General features: G+C 46.8%; 1 protein-coding gene across 1 annotated transcript in view; it reads right to left on the reverse strand.

Annotated features, from left to right (window-relative positions):
* LOC123356632 overlaps positions 1-13,031 on the reverse strand; it is a 1,710,063-nt gene that overhangs the window by 1,691,047 nt on the left and 5,985 nt on the right. Inside the window, 1 exon segment of the mRNA XM_044999989.1 lies at positions 7,576-9,079. Within this exon segment, the coding sequence (XP_044855924.1) occupies positions 7,576-9,071 (1,496 nt within the window). The 5' untranslated portion in view covers positions 9,072-9,079.

Consider the following 13,031-nt stretch of genomic DNA (forward strand, 5'->3'; position numbering starts at 1 on the left):
CTAAATGCACCCGCATCCTGGCCGGCGGCCGAGCATCCGCCAAAATGCCGCCAAAATTCGGCGGCGTTTCGGCGTTGCTGCCTCTCGATGATGCCGCTTGCCACCGACAAGCGAGGTCATCAACAGGCGTCGCTGCTGAAATGCGGCGGCATTTTGGCGGATGCTCGACCGCCGCCACGGTCCTTCGTCTGGCACCCGCCAGACGACAAGGTTGGGGACCGCTGTTTTAGAGGAAAGGGAACAATCCCCCAAAACGAACACCTCTGCCTGCCCTACAGAGTAATTTTCCGTGGGTCTGGCAAATGCAGCTGCAGATTATTGATGTGGTAAAGACCAGAATTTGAGACGGTATGATCTGGATACCCCCATTGGAAATTAGGAGCATTATGTGGGAAAAAATTCCACCCAGCCTTAGAGAGATTTGCAATCCTGGTAGAACATGGTAAATGTTACCAATGATGGAGGGTCAGGAGAAATCCCACCAGCTACAGGATGTGTGTTTAGAAATAACAGAGGGCAATTTTCATGATGCTATTAATCCATCTGCAAATGAATCTACGGTTGTGTAGGTGGGTGATAATTGTGTACGTCTCAGAAGCCGGTGGCCACTTTCTCTTGCCACACATAACACACAAGGTAGGAGGGATGTTCTGACGTTCCATGCCATAGTCTTCCTGGAAATATGCTTATGTAACCAAGATGAACTTCACGCAAGATGGCTCATGGGAGGTCTCATTGGAACGGTTCCGATTTGCTGAACGTGTTTATCCAATTTGCATGTATCGTTTTTGTATCTGAAGCTGGACCGTGTCTCTGTATTTCATAGGTGCTAGGTTGGATGAGGCCAGACAATGTTAGTGGCTGACTGAAGAAATGCACACAAGCTTAAGGAAAAAGAACAGGAGGACTTGTGGCACCTTAGAGACTAACAAATTTATTTCAGCATGAGCTTTCGTGGGTGACAGCCTGCGTCATTGGATGCCCAGAATGGAACACACAGACAGGAGATATTTATACATACAGAGAACCATGAAAAGGTGGAAGCACCCAGACCAACTGGAAGAGGCCAATTAATTAAGAGAAGCTATTATCAGCAGGGGAGAAAAAGTGATAATCAAGATGGCCCGTTTCAGACAGTTGACACGAAGGTGTGAGGATACTTTAATATGGGGAAATAGGTTCAATTAGTGTAATGACCGAGCTACTCCCAGTCTCTGTTCCAACCTAAGTTAATGGTATCTAGTTTGCATATTAATTCAAGTTCAGTAGTTTCTCGTTGGAGTCTGTTTTTGAAGCTCTTCTGTTGCAAAACTGCCACCTTCACGTCAAGCTTAAGGATCACCCCGGGACCTGTGTGTAATAGAAACCTCTCAGAGCTAGTTCTACACAACAGGAACTGTTTGACACAGGTCACCGCAAAAAAAAGCTTTCCAGCAACGAGGGACAATGACAACATGAGGGGGCCTCACTCTCCCTACAACAAGACACCTGGAAACGCCGGAGGAACAAAGACCGACCTTTGGGAAGGGACGGTCCCAAGCCGGAAGGATTTTCAGCCCGTGTATGAAAAGCTGGGACAGCCAAGGCAGCTTGTGCCTTAAGAATGTGCCAGCCTGTTTATCACTCAGGGTGAGATTTTGCTAATTTGCATCCTACCTGTCTAGTGTGTTATCATAACCTCATAGAACTGGAAGGGACCTCGAGAGGTCTCTAGTCCAGCCGCCCGCACTCAAGGCAGGATGAAGTATTATCTAGACCATACCTGCTCTTAAACATCTCCAATGATGGAGCTTCCACAACCTCCCATGGCAATTTATTCCAGTGCTTAACCACCCTGACAGGTAGGAAGTTTTTCCTAATGTCCAACCTAAACCTCCCTGGGATGGGTTGGATCACAGGAACCCTCCTGGGAGCTGCCACCCGATGTGCCAAGACTACCTCTGCCCCCTGCTTTCCCTGCCAGCTCGGGACGCCAGCACCCTGCCTTGCTGAGCCAGACATGCCCGTCTGCTCCAGCACGGACCCAGGGGCTGAATTACCTGCCCCAAAGCTGCAGGTTTACCTGAAAGCAGCTCACAGGAGTGTGCTTGTCTCTATGCCCAACTCCCAGTGGGGTCTAAACCCAAATCAATCCATTTTACTCTGTATAAAGCTTATGCAGGGTAAACTCCTCAATTGTTCGCTCTCTCTAACACTGACAGAGAGACGCATGGCTGTTTGCTCCCCCAGGTATTCAGACACACTCTGGGTTAATTAATAAGGAAAATGTGATTTTATTAAATATAGAAAATAGGATTGAAGTGGTTCCAAGTAGTAACAGAACAAAGTAAGTCACCAAGCAAAATAAAATAAAATGCGCAAATCTCTGTCTAATCAAACTGAACACAGATAATCCCACCCTCAGAGCTGCTTCCGTAAGTTTTTCCTCAGACTGGAGACCTTCCAGGCCTGGGCACAATCAATTCTTTCCCCTGGTACGGCCCTTGTTCCAGCTCAGGTGGGAGCTGGGGGATTCCCCGTGATGGCTCCTCTCTGTTCTGTCCCCCCCCTTTATCTATCTCTTGCACAAGGGGGGAATCCTTTGTCCCTTTGGGTTCCCACCCCCCCCTCACTGGAAAAGCACCAGGTTAAAGATGGATTCCAGTTCAGGCGACATGATCACATGTCACTGTTAGACCCCGCCTCCAAGCCTTCATTCCTCCTGCCCGCAAACGCAGCCATCCCGTCAATCTCCCCGGTTAATGGGAGCCATCACGATTCCAAACCACCATTAATGGCCCCTACTTTGCATAATTACAACAGACCCCCAGCGTTATATTTCATATTCCTAGTTTCAGCTACAAGACTGGTACATTTATACAAATAGGATGACCACACTCAGATTATAAGCTTTGTAATGATACCTTACACGAGACCTTTTGCATGAAGCATATTCCCGTTACATTAAATTCACTCATTAGCAAATTTTTATAAAATCATATCGGCTGTAACGTCCCACTCCCTTGCTGCAATTTAAGCCCATTGCTTCTTGTCCTGTCCTCAGAGGTTAAGAACAATTTTTCTCCCTCCTCCTTGTAACAACCTTTTATGCACTTGAAAACTGTGATCATGTCCCCTCTCAGTCGTCTCTTCAAATCCAGTGTTTTCAATCTTCCCTCATAGCTCATGTTTTCTAGACCTTTCATCATTTTTGTTGCTCGTCTCTGAACTCTCTCCAATTTGTCCACATCCTTCCTGAAATGTGGGGCCCGGAACCGGACACACGGCTCCAGTTGAGGCCTAATCAAGATTACTTCTCGTGTCTTGCTTACAACACTCCTGCTAATACAGCCCAGGAGGACGTTCACTTCTTTTGCAACAGCGTCACACTGTTGACTCCTATTTTGCTTGTGATCCACTGTGACCCCCAGATCCCTTTCTGCCGTACTCCTTCCTAGGCACTCATTTCCCATTCTGTATGTGTGCAACTTCCTAAGTGGAGCACTTTGCATTTGTCTTTGTTAAACTTCATCCTATTGACTTCAGACCATTTCGCCAGTTTGTCCAGATCATTTTGAATTTTAATCCTCTCCTCCAAAGCACTTGCAACCCCTCCCAGCTTGGTATCGTCCGCAAACTTTATGAGTGTCCTCTCCATGCCGTTACGCTCAGTGTCCGGCTTTTGTTTATTGACTAAGGTAATCTGCTTTGTTCTCTTTGCTATCCTTTGAAATCTACCTTTTGTAGTTAATGCATTTATTTTATTATTAAACCCAGTTTATGTAATTTCTAAACTGGGGAGGGGGGGAAGACTTCGTGCACGTCTCTCTTCACACTGAGGAAGAGGGCGGATTTTTATGAGCTTGCGCTGTGCAGATTTGTCTATGCAGCGCAAGACAGCATTATTTTGGGTGTACCTCCCAAAAAGGGGAGTACTGGGGAAGTCCTCTCACGCCGAGCTGACTTCAGTCTGTGTTTGCAGCTGGGTGCGGCCCTACCTGCGTGTGAATGCTGCCAGAGGCCAGCGTGCTCACTTCAGCAAAACAGAGAGTGGGAACCCAGGCCGGTGCAGCAAGAGAGGCTCAGTGAAATCCCAGAAGGGGGGTCCAACCCGTCACAGATGTATTTGTTTGTTTTAAGGAAGCCTCTGCTGATGGGCATTTGCACTGTTTCCTTCCCAACTATCTAGCCTTGCAGTAGGCCTTAATAGCTGGTTAATATCCAGTTGGCACACAGGACCTCCCCTGCTTCTACTAATTAAAGGTCAAAAAACTTGGTCAATGCCTAGCTGAGTTTGCCTGGTGAGATGTTGTTCCTTTCAGAACCTCGACGTCAGCAAAACCCAAACTTGTGAAATCCAGCAAATGCACAGTTAAGGTTGTCCACATAACCTTAACTCTGCCTTTTTTCAGAAATGCCCCGATATGCTCTATTAACACACACTCATTTACTTTACCAGCACCATATTCACTGAACCGTACAAGCTCTTCGCCTCCATTAACAACCCTTCAGATAAGATCCTCAACATCAGCTGGGCCTGACCAGGCACAGTCAACCAGCCAGGGCCACAGGCCGGGCCTAGCCATGACGGAGACTGCAGAGAAGCCACCGTCACCTGCCACGACTGACAGACGCTCCCCACCTCACTGACCCCTCCTCACTCATCCACACTACCCCACCCAAGTCCCAAAAACCTGGGAGGGGGAGCTCATTTTCCCTTGTGATGCCCAGAGCTCCTCCAGTTACAGCTGGAGCGGAGATGGATGCTCCCTTTGGCTGCTCCCCTGTGAGAACCAAAGGGTTAATTGAGATGGAAATTCAAGGTGGACTCGCTGATCTCCACCCTGATTTTCGGCCGTTCCGGCCCACGTTGCTTATTGAAAGAAACGGCTCCAGATTTCCCCTTTTATACATTTTATTAAAATGAAAAAAAAAAAACAAAATCAGGAACACGCATCACTAAGACGAAATGACCGTATTCATGACTAAACTAACCGCTGGGCGAACACGCTTACGTTAAGGTCAAACCCAGTGCGTTAACAATGCTAGTGCATGGCAATCGTGTTGTCAATTTAGCCAATACAATTTAGCCAATTTATAAATCCTAAAACGGGAAGCCCAGGAGGCTGTTTGTCCATTTAGTTGTAAACCTCAGAGAACTTCACCCCGGCCGGGCAATCCACGCTGAGCTCGGTCGCTATTTCAATACTGAAACCTAAGGATTGTTCGTGTTTAAACTGCAACCTCCCATCCAATCAAAGCTTCCTCCTTCGACTGAACTCTTGTGTGGTAATTCCTTCTCTTTCACCCCCTCAACACAGACGAGGCTTAACTGTCTAAACTAGGGGTCCCCAACGCGGACCATGTGCGCCCGCCTACTGGCCACCGGACAAGCAGCCGCTGAAATGCCGCCTAGACGTGGGAACGTCAGGAAGCGCTACCACCGAAATCCCACCGAATTTTGGTGGGATTTCGGTGGCAACGCCTCTTGACATTGCTGCTTCACGGCGGCATTTCGGCAGCTGCTTGTCCAGCGGCCACGGTCCTCGGCGGCTTGTCGTCCGGCGCCCGCCCCACGGAAAAGGTTGGGGACCACTGGTCTAAACAGATCTCAATGAACAGTTTATAGCATCTAAGGATGTGCTGTTGATCAGAGTTTCAGAGTGGAGATTTATAACCACCAACTCTTTCTCTCTGTTAGCAGAGCCAATTGCTTGGAGTATTCCCTCAGGTTGATTGACCTGCACTTGAACTTTCTTCACATCATCATGGCAGGGTAGGATAATAGCCAATGCAATAATAATAATAATTAATAATTAAAAATAAATGGAGACTATTTTACCAAGTGGTCATTTTGCTCAAAGTCCCCGGTAAATCGGTCACATTCAATCAAACAAAACCAATATCCATTTATGTAACCAAACACCTCCCGGAGAGAGAGAGAGAGAGAGAAACCCACCTCTCACAGAACTGTAAGACAATTTTGATGTCACAGAAAGTTAAATTCCAGAGCAGGATACACCTGATGACTCAGAATCAGGACAACAGATTTTCCCATCCGCTTCGCCTCTCATCCTTTGAAACCTGCTTCACTCCACGTTGTCTCACAAATACTGAGTCACGTTACTTAGGAAAGTTTTAACATCAGCGTAATGCGAAAAAACAGCTAGTTTTCCGATCCAAAAACAATCCCAATTCAGAAGGAAAAAGACAGGAAGTGACTTTGCCAATAGACAAAAAGTGGAGTTTAAACTAAGAATGATCCACTGGACATTCTCCTTCCAGGTCTGCGACTCTTTCACCTCCAAACCTAACTAGTCTGATTTAGGATCAAATAAATCGACCCATGGTTCCCAAGCAGGGAGAGCTCAGAACACGGTGTCTACAGGAGGTGAAGGGATCGATTGTGAAGAAGATAAACTCTACCCAGCAGAGACAGAAGGAAACACTGCTGGGATGATGGGAAAGGAGGGAATCCCTCCGACGCGCCCGACTGTCTTTGGGCGTCACCGAACTTGCTATAATTCCAATATATTTTAAGTGCGAGAATGGTACAAAAAATCACTGACGTTCAGCACACCCCACGGCAACGCGAGAACAAACGGGGATGAGGGAATCGATGCCCAAAGGGGAACTTGGTGATCTACCCATCACGTTGCAGTGGGAGCCACAGTAGAAATGCGACCCACCGGCGAAGGGCTGAGTAAACCTGTTAGACACCCCCGGCGACTCTTCATACACGAGATACGTCTCTACTGCAAGAACAGTTGTTGTTTTACATCAAGCCAGCCATGGAAAATCCGAGCGGAGACGCGGCCCGGGTAATTTTATATCGACGGAGCTAGTTTCGGTCACCCGTGTCCGCTGGCGCTCATGGACGTTCCTGGTAGGAGAGAGACGTGCTCCCAAGACTCAGAAGGAAGGAGGTGACAGAAAGTGACGCCGGATTCACTCCAAAGAACCTCAGCTACAAAAGAGAAAATCAGGCAACTCGCCCAGGGGACCCGAGAGACCACGTGATGCAAATACCGTATATACTCATTCATTAGCCTGTTTGTTTATAAGCCGACCCCCCAAGATGGTTGGGTAAAAACAGCAAAAACTGTCTGACCCTTTCATAAGCCGACCCTATATTCCAGGGGTTTTAAAACTTTGGCTCCTGGCCGTCAGGGTAAGCCGCTGGCGGGTCGGGACGTTTTGTTTACTTGCAGCGTCTGCAGGCAGGGAGTCCCTCAGCTCCCTGTGGCCGCGGTTCACCGTTCCCAGCCAATGGGAGCTGCGGGAAGTCCGTGGCCACAGGGAGCCGAGGGGCTCCATGCCTGCAGACGCTCCAGGTAAACAAAACGACTATGTATTCGATATTCAATTCAATGATTCCATAGAGTTTAAAATCCTCAAATTTTGGTGTGTAGACCCATCGATAAGCCGACCCCCGCTCTTTGATGCGTCACTTTTTTCCCAAAAAGATTCGGCTTCTGAACGAGTATATACGGTAGTTCAAAAAGTCTTTAAGAGGGAATTAGGAAAAAAAACCCTAAAAACGGTCAGCCTTAAATAAGGGTTTTATGGCGTTTGTTTCCCTTGTGAATTGTCCGGTGAGAAGTAAGCGCTGAGTTCTGCTAGAAGCTTTTCCCACACTCAGAGCATCGAGAGTGTCTCTAGGCCGGGTGGAGCCTCTGATGTCTAATGAGGTTCGAGCTGCGAGTGAAGTTTTTCCCGCACTCACCGCACTGATACGGTCTGGCTCCAATGTGGATTCTCTGATGTTCCCGGAGCGCTGAGCTGACAAAGAATCTTTTCCCGCACTCACGGCAGCCATAGGGTCTCTCGTCTGTGTGGAATCTCTGATGCGTGATTAGGCTCGAGCGCCAAGTGAAGCTTTTCCCGCACTCGCCGCATCTGTAGGGTCGCTCGCCGGTGTGGATTCTCTGATGTTTAATTAGGTCCGAGCTCTGAGTGAAGCGTTTCCCGCACTCGCAGCACTCGTGGGGTCTCTCGCCGGTGTGGATTCTCTGATGCGTCAGAAGGGCTGAGCTGTGAGTGAAGGTTTTCCCGCACTCGCTGCATTCATAGGGTCTTTCTCCCGTGTGGATTCGCTGATGCTTAGTAAGGTCTGAGCTGTCCATGAAGCTTTTTCCGCACTCGGCGCATTCGTAGGGTCTCTCTCCCGTGTGGATCCTCTGATGCTTAATAAGGTCTGAACTATCCGTGAAGCTTTTCCCACACTCGCCGCATTCATAGGGTCTCTCTCCTGTGTGGATTCTCTGATGTGCGATGAGGTGCGAGCTGCGAGTGAAGGTTTTCCCACACTCGCGGCATTCGTAAGGTCTGGCTCCCGTGTGGATCCGCTGATGTTTCATAAGCGAGGAGCTATTGGTGAAGTTTTTTGCACACTCGCAGCATTGGTAGGGTCTCTCTCCGGTGTGGATTCGCCGATGCACAATCAGGTTTGAGCGTCGGGTGAAGCTTTCTCCGCATTCAGCACACGCGTAGGATTGTGCCCCCGTGTGGATCCTCTGATGTGTAATGAGGGATGATCTCTGAGTGAAGCTTTTCCCGCACTCACAGCACGCATAGGGTCTCTCTCCCGTGTGTATCCTCCGATGTTTAATAAGGGTTGATCTCTGAGTGAAGCTTTTCCCACACTCACAGCACCCATAGGGCCTCTCTCCCGTGTGTATTCGCCGATGTTTAATAAGGGACGATCTCTGAGTGAAGGTTTTCCCACACTCGCGGCATTCGTAGGGTCTTTCCCCTGTGTGGGTGCTCTGATGTTTAAGAAGAACTGAGTGCCTACTGAAATTTTTCCCACACTCGGGGCATGTGTTGTTTCTCTCTCCTGCCTGGATTTTCGGCTGGGCTGCGGTTTCCTTGACGTATCTGTGAGGTCCCCAACTATTAATGGATTTATTCAATTTCTTCCCTGGCTGGTTTCCCTGCTTTTTCTCTGGCCTGTGCTGACTCTGACGACCTTCTCTCTGCTCATGACTCCTGGAATCCTCCTCCTCAGATATTTGCAATAATGCCCTGGGTGGTTCGTCTTGCTCAGCATCTTCCTGCTGAGGTTGGTGCTCCTCCTTCTCACTCAGCATCACATCACCTGTTGGCAGAAAAGGGGGAGACCATATCATGATGCAAATTAGCTGCGGTGGAAGAGACCAGAAGTTCCTCATGTTCTGGCAATCCCTGATCCCTAGAGTTTCAATGAGACCACTCACGAGTCTGATTCTATGTAGAATATCAGGGTTGGAAGGGACCTCAGGAGGTATCTAGTCCAGCCCCCTGCTCAAAGCAGGACCAATCCCCAACTAAATCTTTAATGTGCTTTCAATTAAGCACATACGTCGGTGGATTTGGGCTTGGAAGGATTAGATTTTTATCAATAAATATCCATTTCACTGCAAACTCACAAACCAAGGAAAAATATTTCCATCAACAATCAAACTTTCAGCTAGGAAAAATAAGAAAAATGCTGTTGGAGAACGCAGAGTTTTGTTTAAGGACACTGACTTTATATAATTTTGACGTGTGATGGTGACAGTTTGTTTTATCGGTTATAAAGCTGTAACGTTTTGGGTCTCAACATCTCCTGCCATTACAGAATTGTTGTCTGACTTCCTCGCGTAATTTCCTGCAACTGAAAATGTAAATCGGTAAAAAATTGAAAAAAAAAAAGTCTAAAACCTTTAATTTTGTACAATTCTGAAAATCCGAGCGGAGATGCAGCCCAGGTAATTTTATATCGATGGAGCTAGTTTAGGTCACCCGTGTCCCCTGGCACTCATAAAAATTGAGCAAAAAAACAACGTAAATAATTTGAAATTATGAAAAAATAAAAATAATAATGAGGGCTTTCAGTTGCAGTTAACTCACACGATTAACTCAAAAATATTACTTGCAATTAACCACACTGTTAAACGTTAGACTACCAACTGAAATTTATTAAATATTTTTGGATGTTTTTACTACATTTTCAAACATATTGATTTCTATGACCACACAGACTACAACGTGTACAGTGCTCACTTTATATTATTTTTATAAATATCTGCACTGTAAAAATGATCAAAGAAACGGTATTTTTCAATTCACCTCATACAAGGACTGTGGCGCCACCTCTTTATCATGAAAGTGGAACTTACAAACGTAGATTTTTGTTTGTTCGTTACATCACTGCGCTCCAAAACAAAAGCAACGTAAAACTTTAGAGCCTCCAAGTCCACTCAGTCCGACTTCTTGTTCAGCCAATCGCTAAAACTAACAAGTTTGTTTACATTTGCAGGAGATAATGCTGCCTGCTTCTCATTTACAATGTCACCTGAACGTGAGAACAGGCATTCGCGTGGCACTTTTGTAGCCGGCGTTGCAAAGTATTTATGTGCCAGATATGCTAAACATTCGTATGCCCCTTCATACTTCAGCCACCATTCCAGAGGACATGCTTCCATGCTGATGATGCTCGTTAAAAAATAACGGGTTAATTACATTTGTGACTGAACTCCTTGGGGGAGAACTATATGTCTTTTATATGGCAGACTGTGGTTATTTCATGTCAGAGCAGTCTCAGATGATGACCCAGCACATGTTCATTTTAAGAACACTTTCACAGCAGAGTTGACAAAAACGCAAAGAAGGTCCCAATGTGAGATTTCTAACAATAGCTACAGCACTCGACCCAAGGTTTAAGAATCTGAAGTGCCGTCCGAAATCTGAGAGGGACGAGGTGTGGAGCATGCTTTCAGAAGTCTTCCAAGAGCAACACTCAGATGTGGAAAGTACAGAACCCGAACCACTAAAAAAGAAAATCAACCTTCTGCTGGTGGCATCTGACTCAGATGATGAAAATGAACATGCATCAGTCCGCACTGCTTTGGATTGTTATTGAGCAGAACCCGTCATCAGCATGGACACGTGTCCCCTGGAATGGTGGTTGAAGCACGAAGGGACATGTGAATCTTTAGCACATCTGGCATGTAAATACCTTGCCACGCCGGCTACAACAGTGTCATGCGAACGTCCGTTCTCACTTTCAGGTGACGTGAACAAGAAGCGGGCAGCATAATCTCCTGAAAATGTAACCAAGTTTGTTTGTCTGAGCGATTGGCTGAAGTAGGACTGAGTGGACTTGCGGGCGCTAAAGTTTTACGGCAGTTATTTTTTGTACATAATTCCACATTAGTAAGTTCAACTTTCTCGATAAAGAGACTGCACTACAGTCCTTGCATGAGGTGACTTGAAAAATACCATTTCTTTTGTGCAAATATTTGTAATCAAGAATAAATATGAAGCGAGCACTGTCGACTCTGTATTCTGTGTCGCAATTGAAATCAATATATCTGAAAATGTAGGCAACATCCACAAATATTTAGAGATGGTATCCCATTACTGTTTAACAGCGTGATTAATTGCGATTAATTTTTTCAATCGCCTGACAGCCCTAATAAAAATCAAATTCTGCCAAGCCTACAAGTTGATGACCTAAGGGCAAAGTGCCTTTATGCCAGGGGTTCTCAAACTGGGGGTCGGGACCCCGACGGGGGTCGTGAGGTTATGATGTGGGAGGTCGCGAGCTATCAGGCTCCACCCCAAACCCCGCTTTGCCTCCAGCATTTATAATGGTGTTAACCATATTAAAAAGTGCTTTTAATTTATAAGCGGAGGTCACACTCAGAGGCTTGCTGTGTGAAAGGGGTTTGAGAATCACTGCTTTATACCATTGCTAATCATCTGAGCTGTCTAGTCATGTACCTTCGTAGTTTAATACATTTTAACTTGTGGTTTGTTCATCAAATTCTAGACCAGATCCCTCAGCGTCTAGAATATTTTAGAGTGATGTGGGAGGCACGTAAAACACGTTTTCCTTCTTTCAATCCTTTTCTAAGGGTACGTCTATACTACCCGCTGGATCGGCGGGTAGTGTTCGATGTATCGGGGATCGATTTATCGCGTCTTGTCTGGACGCGATAAATCGAGCCGCGAACCGACGCCCGTACTCCACCTCAGCAGGAGTAAGCGGCGTCGACGGGGGAGCCGTGGCGGTCGACTCGCCGCCGTGAGGACAGCCAGGTAAGTCGAACTAAGGTACTTCGACTTCAGCTATGCAAATAGCGTAGCTGAAGTTGCGTATCTTAGTTCGAACCCCTCCCCCGCGAGTGTAGGGCCTCGGAGTGTCTGATGCAATAACCATTCTGGCTCTGAGTTTTCTTCAGAGATCCCAAATTTTAGATTTAAAAAAAAAATGTTAATCCAGAGATCTTGTTCTACATATAACTTTATATCGCAATGTGACACGTTTTACCTCCAATCAGCACCCGGGAACCCCCATAGTCACCACTGGCATGTCATTCTGATCTGGTTTGTACAAAATATGCCTTGTAAGAAATCACAGAAAAGGTCATGATCTGCTGAAAGCCACTGCTCTGTCAAAGGACGGACGTTGCCAGTGTGTATCAAGTTATGAAATTTTGCTGTATGTTTGTTTGTTAAAAAAAAAACGGCAAACGACTCCCAACAGGAAAGTTGTCATCAAGGGATTTACAAGTCAGTGAGGCCTGCCCAAGAACCATACAGTGGGACCTGCCCAATGGGATGGGAGCGATAGCTCAGTGGTTTGAGCATTGGCCTTCTAAACCCAGGGTTGGGAGTTCAATCCTTGAGGGGGGCCATTTAGGGATCTGGGGCAAAAAACAGTTGGGGATTGGCCCTACTTTGAGCAGGGGGTTGGACTAGATGATCTACTGAGGGTCCCTGCCAACCTTGAGATTCTATGATTCAGCTGCACAAGACCACACCAGGGGAATTGCTCAACCCTTTAACTCAGCAAAGACCACCCAGCCACATCTGGGCTCATATTTTCCAGGCACATGGACTGAGGGTATAAAATAAGGGACAGTGGCATCATTCCCTGGCCTTCCACCAACACTGGAAGCAACAAGAACACTGAGAAGATAAAGGCTTCATGGGAGGAGAGTGGGCCAGGCTTCAGGGAGAAGTCTATGTATTAAGAACTGTAATTTTGGTGACAAAACTGTCCAGTGTAGACAAGGCCTAAC

The sequence above is a fragment of the Mauremys mutica genome, chromosome 26 (assembly GCF_020497125.1).
Source record: "Mauremys mutica isolate MM-2020 ecotype Southern chromosome 26, ASM2049712v1, whole genome shotgun sequence".
In the NCBI taxonomy this organism is placed as follows: Eukaryota; Metazoa; Chordata; order Testudines; family Geoemydidae; genus Mauremys; species Mauremys mutica.